This window comes from Ostrea edulis, chromosome 9 (assembly GCF_947568905.1).
Source record: "Ostrea edulis chromosome 9, xbOstEdul1.1, whole genome shotgun sequence".
Lineage (NCBI taxonomy): Eukaryota > Metazoa > Mollusca > Bivalvia > Ostreida > Ostreidae > Ostrea > Ostrea edulis.
In genome coordinates, this window is record NC_079172.1 from 67,172,375 (window position 1) to 67,189,043 (window position 16,669).

Sequence of the window (16,669 nt, forward strand, 5' to 3'; positions counted from 1 at the left end):
AAACCTGACATGATTTTTTTCCCCAAAACCTGGACAGGAATGTAAATTACTTTGATACAATTGTTGATTTTGATGTGTTGTTGGTAATTTTACTCTTGATGCCCCTTAAGAAGGAATATCAAACCAGAGAAATCAAATATGGTGGAAAATGGAGTGTATACAATAATATTTTAGAATTTAAAAACTTTCAGATTGAATTTTTTAAAGTAGAAAATGGAGTTTTAGCAGAAAGCAATCTGAAAAGAAATTAAACCCTGCTGATATTTATATTTTCATTCACGCTTTCAAAAGCAAGTCAGCCATTATGGCGATGGGTTATTCGTCCTTAAGTTGTTAGCCTTTTATACGACGATTTCCCTGTTTAAGTTTTCATGACGCAGGATTTTCTATAGAAATGAATTGGGTCCAATCAATGCGTGCTCTCTGTGAATATACGTGTGATCCACTTGTATTTAAAAGTGGTCCTCTTCAAGTGTCATATTCTATAATATTGACAAATTTCAATCATTTCAGTTGATATTTTCCGCAGCAAAATGCATTGTCTTGCTTTTCTTCTAATCTCGTTGGACCTAATAAAGCAAGAGAATTGGGTAACTGTGGTGTGAAAGGGTATGTATCTATTGGTTATCATTCTATCAGATTTGATAAATTATATTGTAAGAATCTATTTAAAATATGCAATGTTCTCTATAGGGATCAACTGCAATGTTGCGATAATTACATGTTAAAGAACGGAAAGTGTATCGGTAAGTTATATCTATTTTAAATTAATGTATGCATGGGGGAGAAATTTAACACATCACAAGGTTGCCTCAGTGTAAATGTCGGAATTATAGAGATTATAAGGAGATTACTCCACTCGCTTCCTCATTACAAGGATCCATGAGTAGATTTGAAATATTAACTTCGGAACAAGATTCAGAGAGAGAGAGAGAGAGAGAGAGAGAGAGAGAGAGAGAGAGAGAGAGAGAGAGAGAGAGAGATATATTAAAACTTAGCATTTTGGAATAAATAGTTTTGTCCTATGTATTTTTTGTTTTGGATGAAAAACAATGCAAAACTAGTCAAGATCAATGTTTTAAAATGGCTCTTTATGACATAAAATGTTATGGAATTTTGAAATGTGTCTTGAAAAAGCCTTCATATTAAACCATAAAATATTAATCCAGAAACAAATGTCGAGTTTGTATTTGTAAATACTAATTACTTGCTTTACATTCTGTAATTTACTGGTAATGGTAGTTTGATAGGGTACTCACCGGGAGGGGCTTGTTCAAGACTCTGGTACTGCGTCAGACCGAAGACATCTCTTCTTCTGTCGTCAGGCGCCGTGAGTGAGAGTCACGGATCCTTCGGACATGGCCCTAACAAGAGGCATATGGGCCACATCGCTCGCCCGAGTCACCATTGCCCTGTTGTTGCTCAGCTGTTGTGATTCTTAAAAGATTGTTTTGTTCAATTTTTATTTCCATGAAGATTTCTTTAGAGTCTCAGCTTAACTGAACATGAATTCATATAACATTGGAGATGGCTGAAGATCAATATGACTAGCATGAACTTGCCGTTCTGGGAGAAGGTCAAGGTTACATGGATCATGGTGTGAAATGAAAGGTCTAGCCATAAAAATTCTATATACAAAATATGATCGTTCTGCCTTAGATGTATATAATTTAGGAGATAATTTAAAAAATGATAAGTCATACTCCAAGGTCAAGGCCACAAGGTCAAACACCATAAAAATTCTATATACTTATTGAGCGATGAAAGTGTCAGTTCAATTTAACTTTGCCTTTTAGACATCCCCAATCCTTGTTGTTACATGTAAGTTTCTGATAATTATTTTTGTGCAAATTTTAGTAACTTGCAATGAAGGTCAAGCTGTGCAAATTTATGCTGATTTACACAAAAATTGATTTTCAAACAATTGAGTCACACGTGAAAAAAACTAATTTCAACAAAACAATTACATTATAGATACTGATGCGATGTAATTAACATGCTCTGTTCATTTGCACCTGATATACATATTTTTTGTGCACAGTATGAAAAGATAACAAGTTATTAATATACATTGTACATGCGTTGATTTGCACTTTTAAATTACAATCAGATATTGAGCACCGAAACGCGTTGTGTGCCCTCTGTATTCAGGGGATATAACTCAGGTGTATTGTGAAAAAATATGTATCCCATTAACAGTCAGAAAAATATAATCTCAAAAGATATTTAATTTTTTAAATTAATCCTGGAGCACCTCATGCGATGTATGGGGCTATGATTATTTCTCATGTAGAGATTTCAATGATGTTGCTAAAAAAAATCTACTGTCTTATACCACATGCTATTTTCCCTCCAACTTTTGGATTTGCGTATGCCTAACTAATATTTAGCTCTTTTACACGTGATCTAGCGTACTGAATTTGGTATAATAGGTCTTTATTCCTCTATCTATAGTCCATGAACTCGACGTAGAAACTAACCATGATTTATTTATTGTATATTTTATCTTTGTCATGTATTACAATGCAAATTAACAAATACACTTCCAATTAATACTTGCAGAAAATAAAGGTTCTAAAAGATCTAATCCTAAGTAAAGTAAATTTCTATGGTATAAAATTTTATGATTAATTCAAATATTTCCTATAACTTCTACTTATGTATTGAATGATAGATGTGGTGTTAGCATTTTTACCTGTTTTAAAAGATAGGCTTTCACAAATCAGGCTAGCGGAAGATGTCCGAGGGTTCATTAGTCAAGAATGAACTTGAAATTTCGACCTATTCCTTTCACCCAGTATAAAATGAAAGATTTTGCTCTACATAGATTATTATATAACACCAATATAGATACATGAACTATGTCACTTTGGAAACCCAATTTTTTAAGTAGAATGTACCTTTAAACAGCATTGAACAAACTTTAAATCACGTGTTTTCGAAAATTTGTATAGTAATTGGATCCTTGAATATATTTCCTCAAAAATCGAAGACAGACTCAAACATTTTGGTATAAAAATCACCATCACGATTAATCAAAGACTAGATTTTATGACATCAAAGGCAGTTACTTCGTCATCAAAAATGCAATATCTAGTGATCAGTTATTCAAAAAATTCCTTTGTTAAACACCATTCTGATTCCACGCAGAAATACTCGGAAGTTGAAATTCAAAAGTTGCTAGAGTTCCTCATTTACTATATATTGGTAGTCTTTGGTGATCAGGTTTTCCAACCAACTTATTGGAATTCATATGGGTACGAATTGTGTCCCTTTATTAGCTGACCTTTTTAAAAATATTCTGATGAGGCAGAATTTATTTATTCAAATAGAAAAGATTTTTTCAGCTTCTCCGCCATCAATTTCCCATATTTATGTAGCAATATTCCATTATCACCTGCATATGGTGTTTATGTTTCTCAACTGATTCGATACGCAGAGCTTGTTCTGCGTATGATAAGTTTAGAAATCGAGTAGGTTACTCACAAACGAGTTGGTGGTGCAGTGGTTTAAACAGTCTCGTTTAAAATAAGATTTTCGCAAATTCTATAATCGTTATCTCGACCTAGTTTGCCAATACGACCTGTCATTGGGTGAAATGCTGCCCGAGGTGTTTCATACCGATTGTAATACCGTTCTTTACACTGTTTCAACTACAGAATACTCGCGTTTTCCAATCAAGATCTAGGGCTCATGGTGAGTATAATCGATCGACAGGGGATGCTTACTCTTCCTAGGCACCTGGTCCCACCTCTGGTATATCCAGGGATCCGTGTCTGCCCAACGTATAATTCTATATTCCTTGTAGGAGTAAAGAATAGTCACTGTTAGTTATCTTCACCCTTTCTGCTAAACTTTTTTTTATCAGTTTGGATTTGTATGCAGGATGTGTATTGCCTTAGGAACATACCTTTTGAAAAGGGTCAAGCTGATCTCGGAATGTATTAAAATCATGTCAAATAGGCGGAAAACAGCTGAACAAATTCCACAATGAGGAAATCCGTGAATATCTGTTGAAATATTCCTTTGTTTCGCAAAAACAAGCGGGAAGCAATTGAGCATTTAACCTGAAACCTGCCCGTTCTGCTCTCAGCTCCTTGAGAATTTACACGTGTGGATGTTTTTTTCCTGGCAATAAGGCATTTTGACTTGATGGATTCTTCTCGTTTTTATTGGACACTTTGAGATGTTTTGTCTGCAACAACTATAGAGTACGGGTACATGTATATACAGTCTTTTGACTGGCGCAAAAAGTGAGTACCACGGTGCCTTTTCGTGTGTTAATGTCATTTCAAGGTCACACTCTTTTTCGAATAAAAAGACCCTAGAAATTCCAACAGAGCAGATATGAATTGTATATACAAGTGATTCATGATAAATTTGTCTGAATTTGCAGCATAATTCATACATACATATTTATGTCTGTTTGTATAACAGAATTAAAATGAAATATTGGTAAACTCAATAAAATATATATTGTACACCGAATTTCCTCTGATGGTTTTAGATTTCTTTTGGCATATCAATCGTTTTTTCTGACATATTTCTACTACTTAGATTTTTGAAAGGTTTTATATAACACTGGTGTAATAAGATAAAGGTTGTATATAACACTGGTGTAATAAGATAAAGGTTTTATATAACACTGGTGTAATAAAATAAAGGTTTTATATAACACTGGTGTAGTAAGATAAAGATTTTATATAACACTGGTGTAGTAAGATAAAAGGTCAATATCTATTGGGGTTGTGACCGATACATTCCAAATTTCCATTTTTAACAAGAGGCCCATGAGCCACATCGCTCACCTGAGTCACTTTGGCCCATATCTGAAGACTTTCCATATACATTTGCATGTAAAACCTTAGTCCCTATTATGGCCCAAACTACCCTTTGCAAACTTGATTCTACACTATGTCAGAAAGCTTTCATGTAAATGTCAACTTTGGCCCAATGGTTCTTGAGAAGAAGATTTTTAAAGCTTTTTCCTATATTTGTATGTAAAACTTTGACCCCCCACTTGTGGCCCCATCCTACCCCCCGGGGGCCATGATTTGAACAATCTTGAATCTTCACTATGTCAGAAAGTTTTCTTGTAAATATCAGCTTTTCTGACATAGTGGTTATTGAGAAAAAGATTTTAACTATATATTTGTATGTAAAACTTTGATCCCCCTTGTGGCCTCATCCTACCCCCCAGGGGCCATGATTTGAAGAAACTTGAATCTGCACTATGTCAAAAAGTTTTCATGTAAAAATCAGCTTTTTTGGCTCAGTGGTTCTTGAGAAAAAGATTTTTCTTATATATTTGTATGTAAAACTTTGGTCCCCTATTGTGGCCCCATCCAACCCTCGGGGGCCATGATTTGAACAAACTTGAATCTGCATTATGTCAGGAAGCTTTCATGTAAATCTCAACTTTTCTGGTTTAGTGGTTCTTGAGAAGAAGATTTTTAAAGTTTTTCCCTATATATTTGTATGTAAAACTTTGACCCCCCCCTTGTGGCCCCATCCTACCCCCCGGGGGCCATGATTTGAACAAACTTGAATTTTCACTATGTCAGAAAGTTTTCATGTAAAAATCAGCTTTTCTAACTCAGTGGTTCTTGAGAAGAAGATTTTTAAAGATTTTTCCTATATATTTGTATGTAAAACTTTGATCCCCCTATTGTGGCCCCATCCAACCCCCGGGGGCCATGATTTGAACAAACTTGAATCTGCATTATGTCAGGAAGCTTTCATGTAAATCTCAACTTTTCTGGCTTAGTGGTTCTTGAGAAGAAGATTTTTAAAGATTTTTCCCTATATATTTGTATGTAAAACTTTGACCCCCCCCCTTGTGGCCTCATCCTACCCCCAGGGGCCATGATTTGAACAAACTTGAATCTTCACTATGTCAGAAAGTTTTCATGTAAAAATCAGCTTTTCTGGCTTAGTGGTTCTTGAGAAGAAGATTTTTAAAGATTTTTCCTATATATTTGTATGTAAAACTTTGATCCCCTATTGTGGCCCCATCCAACCCCCGGGGGCCATGATTTGAACAAACTTGAATCTGCATTATGTCAGGAAGCTTTCATGTAAATCTCAGCTTTTCTGGCTTAGTGGTTCTTGAGAAGAAGATTTTTAAAAGTTTTTCCCTATATATTTGTGTGCAAAACTTTGATCCCCCCTTGGGGCCCCATCCTATCCCCGGGGGCCATGATTTGAACAAACTTGAATCTTCACTATGTCAGAAAGTTTTCATGTAGAAATCAGCTTTTCTGACTCAGTGGTTCTTGAGAAGAAGATTTTAAAAGATTTTTCCTATATATTTGTATGTAAAACTTTGATCCCCTATTGTGGCCCCATCCAACCCCCGGGGGCCATGATTTGAACAAACTTGAATCTTCACTATGTCAGAAAGTTTTCATGTAAAAATCAGCTTTTCTAACTCAGTGGTTCTTGAGAAGAAGATTTTTAAAGATTTTTCCTATATATTTGTATGTAAAACTTTGATCCCCTATTGTGGCCCCATCCAACCCCAGGGGCCCATGATTTGAACAAACTTGAATCTGCATTATGTCAGGAAGCTTTCATGTAAATCTCAGCTTTTCTGGCTTAGTGGTTCTTGAGAAGAAGATTTTTAAAGATTTTTCCCTATATATTTGTATGTAAAACTTTGATCCCCCCTTGTGGCCCCATCCTACCCCCGGGGGCCATGATTTGAACAAACTTGAATCTACAATATGTCAGGAAGCTTTTAGGTAAATTTCAGCTCTTCTGGCCCAGTGATTCTTGAGAAGAAGATTTTTAAATGACCCCACCCTATTTTTGCATTTTTGTGATTATCTCCCCTTTGAAAGGGACATGGCCCTTCATTTGAACAAACTTGAAAGCCCTTCACCCAAGGATGCTTTTGGCCAAGTTAGGTTGAAATTGGCCAGTGGTTCTGGAGAAGAAGTCGAAAATGTGAAAAGTTTACAGACAGACGGACAGACGGATAGACAGACGGACAGACAGACAGACGGACGCCGGACAAAATGTGATCAGAATAGCTCACTTGAACCTTCGGTTCAGGTGAGCTAAAAACTCTATGTCCTATCTTTGTAGAATACAAAAAAAAGTTGCTGTCCAACATCAGATGTGTAATAAAAAGTGTTTGTCCTATCTAATACATAAATATTTATGTATGATTGAACAACATTTTTACTTCATTTTGAAAATCTCTGGAGTTCTTCACAATTATCATTTGAAATGTTATATCAACTGAGGGATTCAATTTCCTCTGAAACTTTTGCTCACTTTGTCATGTTTGTTTCGTAATTTATCTAGTGAAGTTACAAATCTCATTATTTTCATCTTACTTTTTTCTCTTTTAGGTTAAGTTGTTTAAAGTGCTACATTTTGCATATTTTTAAATTACTGTTTTACTTGTACTTACAAGTATTTTTCACATCTCAGTATTCTCTATGAAATGTGAAGGTAACGAACAGTGATCAATCTAATAACTCCTATAAGCAATACAAAATAGAGAGTTGGGCAAACACGGACCCCTGGATATACTAGAGGTGGGATCAGGTGCCTAGGAGGAGTAAGCATCCCCTGTTGATCGACCGGGCACTCCCTTCGTGAGCCCTAAATCTTGATCAGGTAAACGGAGTTATCCGTAGTTAAAATCAGTGTGCCAAGAACGCCCTAACAATAGGTATGGAACAAGTCAGACAGCATTTGACCCAATGATAGGTTGTATTGGCAAACTATCAAATTATCAAAGATGTGTTTAGACTTTAGTTAATTTCTGGTCTGTATCCTTCAAGTTATGATGTACCATTTTTATTTTCTATAATTGAAATCCATACTCCATGTAAAACCTACATGTAATTTTTGCAATTTTATTCACAGCTGAATACTTATTTTGTGATTTTTAAGGAAGTTAGCTCCTGAGCTTTTGAGTACAACTGTGCAGGATGCTACAACTAAGTATTCACTAGTTCATTACAACTGTGCAGGATGCTACAACTAAGTATTCACTGGTTCATTACTGATCCCATTGGTGGAAATATATTAAAATCTATTGTTGAAATTTTTTGTGTCAATTCAAATTTTGAAAGGGTTTGACAGGGACTATATTTTGTGGCGGAAGGATTCACTAATGAAAAAGTTCTAATTCTGCATGATATTACAGTTTCTGTTTCATCCCATGTATCGTCTATTTTTATATCCCTCTACGTGTATTTCAGTTTTAAAATTTATGATACAGGTAGTTGAGACTTGGAACTAGTTCAAATGTTGTAATTCATTAACTTGGTTGATATATTTTTCCAAACAGTACACCGATTCTTTAAAAAGTTTTAATTAATTTACTCGAAATTTTGTATAAAAATTCAGTATTTTCAGTATTTTCGCAAATAATTCAGTTTTTTTTATCTCCAACCCCCACTTTTTTTAGTTGCATTCTAAATTGGAAGACCAGACTTTGAAAATTATGTAAAATTTTAGAAATTGACATTACTCCTAATATGTCCTTTTAAACTCTCAATTTTGATATCATGAAGTTTTTCGTATATCAGGTGCAAAAAGGTCAATTAAAAAGTAGATTTTTTGACATCATAGACAGTTGTTTCTCCAACAACAATGGAAAACGCAAATATTCCTATCTAGTGATCAGTCATCCAAAAAATTACTTTGTTAAACGCCACTCTGATTCCACGCACAAGTACTCTGAAGTTGAAATGATAAAAAAAAATATGCTGGAGTTCCTCATTGACAATATCTTCGTGGTATTTGGTGATCAGGTCTTCCAACAGCCTGTTGGAATCCCCATGGGCACGAATTGCGCTCCTTTGCTAGCTGACCTGTTTTTGTATTCCTATCAAGCATAATTTATTCAAAAACTTCTACGTGAGAAGAAAAAATCTCTTGCTGTGGCCTTCAATTCGACATTTAGATATATCGAAGACGTTTTATCTATTAACAATGATAATTTTCATTCATATGACGATTCCATATATCCCAGTGAACTCGAAATTGAATACATCACAGAGTCGTCCACTTCTGCTTCATACCTAGATATTTTATTGAAAGTAAATATTAACGGCAAACTAACAACTCAACTTTATCACAAACGGGATGATTTCAGCTTCTACATCGTCAACTTTACATATTTATGTAGCAATATTCCATTATTACCTGCATATGGTGTTTATATATATCAACTGATTCGATACGCAAGGGGTTGTTCTGCTTATGGTCAGTGTTTAAATCAAGACAGGCTACTGACAAACAAGTTGATGGTGCAGAGGTTCCAACAGCCTCGTTTAAAGTCTCAAATTCTATGGTCGTTATAACGATCTAGTTTGCCAATACAACCTACCATTGGGTCAAATGCTGTCTGACCTGTTTGATACCGATTGTTAGACCGTTCGTGGCACACTGATTTTGACTACGGATAATTCCGTTTACCTGATCAAGATATAGGGCTCACGGCTGGTGTGACCGGTGAACAGTGGATGCTTACTCCTCCTAGGCACCTGATCCCACCTCTGGTATATCCAGAAGTTCGTGTTTGCCCAACTATCTAATTTGTATTGCTTATATGAGTTATGACATTGACCGCTGCTCGTTATCTTTACCTTTCATCATACACATTTACTATTTCCCGTTACTCTCGTCAGTTACGACTTAGTCTGGTAGGTTTATAAGTCTTTTTTGGTTGATTTTGTTTTACTTGAGACAAAAGTCAATACTTTTTTTTTTTGATTCATCGTAAATATTGTTCCCTACACACGTAATTACACAATACTACTTCATTAGCATGATGATCCTGGTCTCATTTGATATTCTTGACTATAACAACTGGTAAGGGATAAAGTTGTTGATTTTCTTTTCTTTATTGTCTCTCAGTCTTCCATTAACATATGTTCAAATGTTATACAGAATGTCCACCTGGTAAATTTGGCAAAAGCTGCTCGAAAAATTGTCCAGATGGGTACTATGGGAAGTTCTGTAGCAGCAAGTGTACTTGCTTTGAGGGACAGATTTGTCACTACAAGAAAGGCTGCATCCAGAGTCCAGAACGTTCCAAAGCAAACTATGGTAAATTGTACATTCATTTTTTTAAATTAGATGTATCTTTCTTAGCATGAATCAGTCAAAAATATTTTCAGATAACTTATTTCTAATTGCTTCATCAACATTTCAGATGCCTGTTTACAGAACGAACCGAGGATGGGGTTAGATATTTTCTCTCTTTTAAATGAATTTTTCATAATATGTACACTATGATTGAGAACATGTTTTTCTGTTATTTTATAGAACTTTAGTGCGAAACTTGTAAAAATTTTGAAATGAAATTATTTTGCGAAATTACTTTGAGCATATGTAAGGGAGTGAGATCAAAAGTTAGATATCTGATAGAAACCTCAATTTACATAGTTTTCATCAAGACACACTTAAAACAATTATAATGTAATTACACAATAATTCTGATTGAATATGCAAATATAACAAACAGTGATCAATCTCATAACTCATGTAAGGAATACAAAATTACGAGTTGGGAAACACGGATCCCTTGATATACCAGAGTTGGGATGAGGTGCCTAGGATCAGTAAGCGGACACACTCGCCGTGAGCCCGATATCTTGATAAAGTAAACGGAGTAATCCGTAGTCAAAATCAGTGTGTAGAAAAGAACGGCCTAACAGTTAATATGAAACCCGCTTGACAGCATTTGACCCAATGATGATAATTATACCATTATAATGACAATAGAATTTGCGAAATACATGAACTGAATTTAAACGAGAATAGTTGAATGAAACCCTAGTAACATCAACTTGTTTGTCAGTAGCCTGCCTCGATTTAAAAACTGATCATATGCAGAACAAGCTCTCACGTAACGAATCAGTTAAGAGACAAAACACCATATGCAGGTGATAATGGAAAATAAAGCTACATAAATATAATAATGATGATGGAATATTGCAACATAAACATGGGAAATCGACGACGGAGAGGCAGAAGTCATCCCGTTTGCCAGAAAGTTGAGGTGTTAGTTTGCCGTTCAATTTTCAATAAAAATATCTAAGTACGAAGGAGTTTTGGAAAACTCCGTGGTGTCTTTTATTTCGAGTTCACTGGGATATATCGATTGATTGATTGTATATTATTTAACGTCCCTCTCGAGAATTTTTTACTCATATGGAGACGTCAACATTGCCGGTGAAGGGTTGCAAAATATAGCCCTATGCTCGACGCTTACGGCCTTTGAGCAGGGAGGGATCTATATTGTGCCACACCTGCTGTGACACAGGGCCTCGGATTTTACGGTCTCATCTGAAGGATCGCCCCATTTAGTCGCCTCCAATTACGGCAAGCAAGGGATACTGAGGACTATTCGAACCCAGATCCCCACATGATGGGGTATATCGAATCGACATATGAATATCATTATTGTTAATACACTGTAGATAAAACGTTGTCTTTTGATTGAATGAATCTTGCATAAATAGATGCATACTGGTGCTTGTGCAGAAAAGTACTCTGAGCAGGTGCCCCTTTCTCGTTTTGATTTTCTCTCATGTGGACAAATTCTGCACCACCCAAATTCCACCGGAGTACTTTGCGACAAAGTTTGACACTGCGCAATCAAGAACTCAATCAAGAGTCATCCACCTTCCCTCTCACCTACATACCTTTTGCTGGACCATGCACGTTTTCACCAAGCAATTGACCATGTGTCTTAGTTTCGTAGTTGCACCTATCTATATGCTTGTGTCATGGTCATGGTCATGGTGGAACCTCCATGTTGTATATCAACTTTCAGCTACACTTGACATATATTCTAAAACTATTTTATTCATTTTTACACATTTAATATGACTTCAATCATGGGATATTTCCATTTCATAAGAAAAATTAACGGGTCATTCTACATAAGAACGTTTCAAAAGGTTATCTCGTACCGAAAGGTATTTGTATTATAATAAAATCCATGTCGGATGACCAAAACTTCCGGGAATTTTTACACACACCCCACCCCCAAACTATCTGAATTAAGATTTTCACCCGATATTGATCTTTTCATCTCGCCCCTAATACAGTCACTCTCTATCACTTAGAAATATTTTCAATATATGTATATTTAAGTCAATCATTTTGAAATTTTGATAATGAAGTGTGTTTTGGTAATGAAACAAAGCCATCATCCTATTCCAAATTAACCTAAACATTGATATCTAACAGGAACAGAAGCTGTTGCGTGAACGAGAGAACTGTGGGAAAGCAATGTCAAGGTATCAAAGTTATGTACAGCACTTCTATATTTAGAGTTAAATTTGATTTGTTTAACAGTTAAATATATTCAGGAATGTAATATGAATATAGAATTAAATTCTATCATCTTTGACAACTTACTTTTTATATCTTAGAGTGTTGGAGAGGGCGGTTTGGTAAAGACTGTAAATACCCATGTCCTGTACGTAGATACGGTCGATTCTGTCTGGGGACGTGCAACTGTACAACTAATGAAATCTGTAACCGAGAGATGGGTTGTATATTGATTAAAAGTGAATCATTCTGATTTCGATCGTAACATAATTTGATTGGGTGATTAGCGTTCATCAAATTGATAACGTACATAACGCATAATACATTCGGTCGACAGGGGATGCTTACTCCTCCTAGGCACCTGATCCCACCTCTGGTGTGTCTAGGGATCCGTGTGTGCCCAACTATCTATTTGTATTGCTTATAGGAGTTATGAGATTGATCACTGTTCGTTATCTTCACCTTGCATTTTTGCGCCATAAAACGAGAAGAATACAGATTTTTCAGAATATTGCCAGCATAATACTAGTAACTATATTGCTCTGCGTCACATGAGATTAACATTTGCATGTTGATAAGTATTACATCAGATGTTTAAAAAAAATCACATTAGGAAAGTCAAGATAAGAAACAGTGATCAATCATAATTCCTGTAAGCAACACAAAATAGATAGTTGAGGAAATACGGACCCCTGGATATACCAGAGGTGGGATAAGGTGCAAAGGAGGAGTAAGCATCCCCTGTCGACCGGTGAAACCCGTCGCTAGCCCTACATCTTGATTAAATGATTAATTAGAAAACGAAGTCTACATGTGTATTTCACATTTTCAAAATGTTGATATTCAGAATTGATTTCATTTCCATAATATGTTACAAGCAGTTTTTATTCATTTTACAGATACGACAGATGGTACGACGAGCAAAAGCCCGGATGTAGGTAATATGATGGTGTTGTTGACTGGGGTTAATGGAAGTAGTTTGACCCCGTGGGAACGGGGTACATTCTGCATTTATTATTACATCTCCAGATAAAACCCATTGTGTGGTTGTAAACGACCTCAATCTAAAAAGCAAAGATTATTTGTTCCGCAACCTCTGTAGCTATTGCAAACTTGTTGTACTTTTATTACTTTCAGACGTCAACAAACAAATCACTATTGGTTTACGTCAATCACGCGGAGACTACTATATCTATTCCGTACACCGTTAGTGGTAGTCATGATTTCTAGACGTTCCGTCCCATTATCAATCCGTCCATTAGTCGATTCGTCCCATTACCGATCTGTCCCACTACCGATCCATCCCTAGACTTTCCGTCCTCTAGTTAATACGTGCCCTAGTCGATCCGGCCCAGAAAAAATAATATTTTTCCAAGCACTATTTACAGTACTGACTGATTGGTTTAATTCATCTGCGTATTTCATCTTCATGGTTTGTGTGCCGCTGACATCTTCTGTCATCAGGTAGTCATCCTTTAATATGCTGTATGGTATTTATGGCTTGATTGCAGACTAATTAACCTTGATCACACGTAATGTATATTAATCTTCTTGAGACTGTTTATCATAACAAATGTCTCTTCTTTTAAAAGCTAGAAAAACATACTTTGCCAAAGCATTTAAGGCATTTGTTTCTCCATATTGAAATAAGCTTTCAGTATTTCCCAAAAAAGAAGAGATGTTTTGATATTTGACAGCTTTTTATAAGATCATTATGCACATCACAATATTGGATAAAGTGAGCTTCATTTTCAATACAAAGAATACCTTTCGTTTTTAGACAAAATTTACATACTGTGTCATTTCTTGGAATATTTCTCTACCTGCCACATTCTCTTTCCAAATCATGAGCAATTCTTTGAACTTCTGGGGTTAAAAAAATTTAATAGTTAGGTTACTGTAAGCTCTTAATTATCAATGATCAAAGGTTGCGCAACAATGCAGTTATAAAAACTGTTTTCAATAAGGTGTTTTCACAATAATCAGTGGACATGAGACACTCATGGGACACACATTTACATTGATTGCTGTACATAGTTGAATAACGAAGTTTTTACAATAATTATTGAGCACACATTTTCATAACCATTGCACTTCAAACAAAAATTAACAAATCCTAGTTAAGGGTTGTATAAACAATTTTATTTACATGTCTAACTTCGGCAGTTATCTAATTTTGATAACTATAACTGCAATATATATGCAAAAACTTCCCTTTTTCTTAAGTAATAATCATTTATTATACCTTTGATGAAAAAAAAAATTGGAGGGGCCGGATTGACTAAGCAAAATGGGCAGAATCGACCATGGGACGGATCGACTAGGGACTGTGGGACGGAACGACCTGCTACCGGAGCCATTAGTCAACAGACGAATTATTTCCCTTTTCATGCTTACTTGCGGACTGGACAGTAACTCTCAGAAAAATTTGATTTAAAAAAATCCATAAATGCGCACCATACAATGAACGGAAATCCGTAAGCTACGCAGTTTCTCATGTTACTCGTGTGTGACGACGTCATATAGGTTTTCAGGTCACAACGTATTCTACATGAGTGAAATCTTGCAAGGGACAATACTTAGAGATACTTGGATCCCAATGAAGATTTCCTATCAGTATAGAAACATTCTGATCCCAATACGGTTTGGCATAGAAATGTTTTGATTCCAATACGGTTTGGTGCAGAAACGTTCTGGTCTGGAGGTTAGAAATCTTTTACCGTACTCATACTTAAACTCAACCTTGTTTGTTTTGAGTACAGCTCTGTGCAAGCTTCCAGCATGCTCAAAACATCTTGAGCACGTACTCCATTTGAGTATGAGAATGATTTTATAAAAGTTTTATAACCTTCATGTTTGAGTATGAGTACGATTAATCATTTACAGCACGGAGTTTGAGTTTGAAACGTTAATAAGCTTTATAACCTCCAGGCCAGATCCCAATGCGGTTTGCTATTAAAACGTTCTGATCCCAATATGGTTTAGTATAGAAACGTTCTGATCCCAATATGTTTTAGTATAGAAATGTTCTGATCCCAATATGGTTTAGTATAGAAACGTTCTGATCCCAATATGGTTTAGTATAGAAACGTTCTGATCCCAACACCGTTTTGGTATAGAAAAGTTTTGATTCCAATGCGGTATGGTATAGAAACGTTTTGATCCCAAGACGGTTTGATACAAAAACGTTTTGATACCAATACGGTTTGGTATCAAAGCTTGTTGATCCGAATATATATACATGTAGTATTCCACATTTCCTAACCCCCTCTTGATCTAACTCAAATTTGGTATTTGACAACGTTTGTGAAGATTCATTAAATTTGTGAGAGCTAGTTTTCGTGGATTGTCAAGATTTGATACTTTTGTTGCATGTAATTTCCCATTTATGGTGTTTAGACTGAATTGAAGTATCCACGAAAATTGAGCCCCACCAAATCTAATGATACCACAGTAATGAAACAAAAGTAATTAAAGAGCTTATCACTTTTGCTGCTATGAATTTCTGTTAGATAATAACATTTGGTACGATTTCGTTATCTTCACCTTTCATATTAACTTTTGGTGAGATAATAAGTTAATAACATTTGATAAAAGATTACTTTCCGTAGGATAATACGCTTTGGTAAGATATCAACCTTCCGAAAGATATCTTTACTTTTAAATCATGAAAACACCACAGGAAGTTTTGCAGACATGGAGCAAGGGTTATCTGAGAAATCCTTCTTGATGATTATCATGATTATCATTTGTGTCAGCATTGGGATAATTGTCACTGGCATAGTGGGGATTGTTGTACTAAAGAGGTTTGTGGCTTTTATTATCTACAATAGAGTTATAAAGCACATACGAATGTGATTGTATAATTGTTTGTGCGAGTACATTAGACTGATACGTCGTATGATGCAAAAAAAAAAAATCTGGATTTTTTTGCACAATACCGTACTTTGTATATACACGAAAATGTGAAGGCAACAGTGATCAATCTTATGAATCTTATTAAGAATTAAAAAAAACGAGATTAGGAAAAACACGGAGGAGTAAGCATTCCCTGTGGACAGGTCACGCCCGCCGTGGGTCCTATATCTTGATCAGGTAAACGTAATAATCCGTAGTTCAAAATCAGAAGAAATCGCTCAACAATTGCTATGAAACACGTCAGGCAACAATCGGTCTAACGACAGGTTGACGCTAATATAATTTACGAAATGTTGTCTTTGAAAGATACTGTTAAAACCCTTGTAACATCAGTAGCTTACCTAGATTTATCAACTCAATAACATAATAAACATTACTTCAGCTTCCCATGTTTATGTAGTAAGAGAAAGTTCTGCGTATGATCAACTTATAAACCAAAATA

At 35.5% G+C, this 16,669-nt stretch overlaps 1 protein-coding gene across 1 annotated transcript; it reads left to right on the forward strand.

Moving 5' to 3' along the window:
• Positions 1 to 225: 225 nt before the first annotated feature.
• LOC125667648 (cell death abnormality protein 1-like) lies at positions 226 to 12,562 on the forward strand. The gene is made up of 6 exons (XM_056150832.1): positions 226 to 609; positions 694 to 746; positions 9,916 to 10,074; positions 10,181 to 10,211; positions 12,226 to 12,275; positions 12,411 to 12,562. The coding sequence occupies exons 2-6, from the start codon at positions 722 to 724 to the stop codon at positions 12,560 to 12,562; spliced, it is 417 nt and encodes a 138-aa protein (XP_056006807.1). The 5' UTR covers positions 226 to 609; positions 694 to 721.
• The last annotated feature ends 4,107 nt before the right edge of the window (positions 12,563 to 16,669 follow it).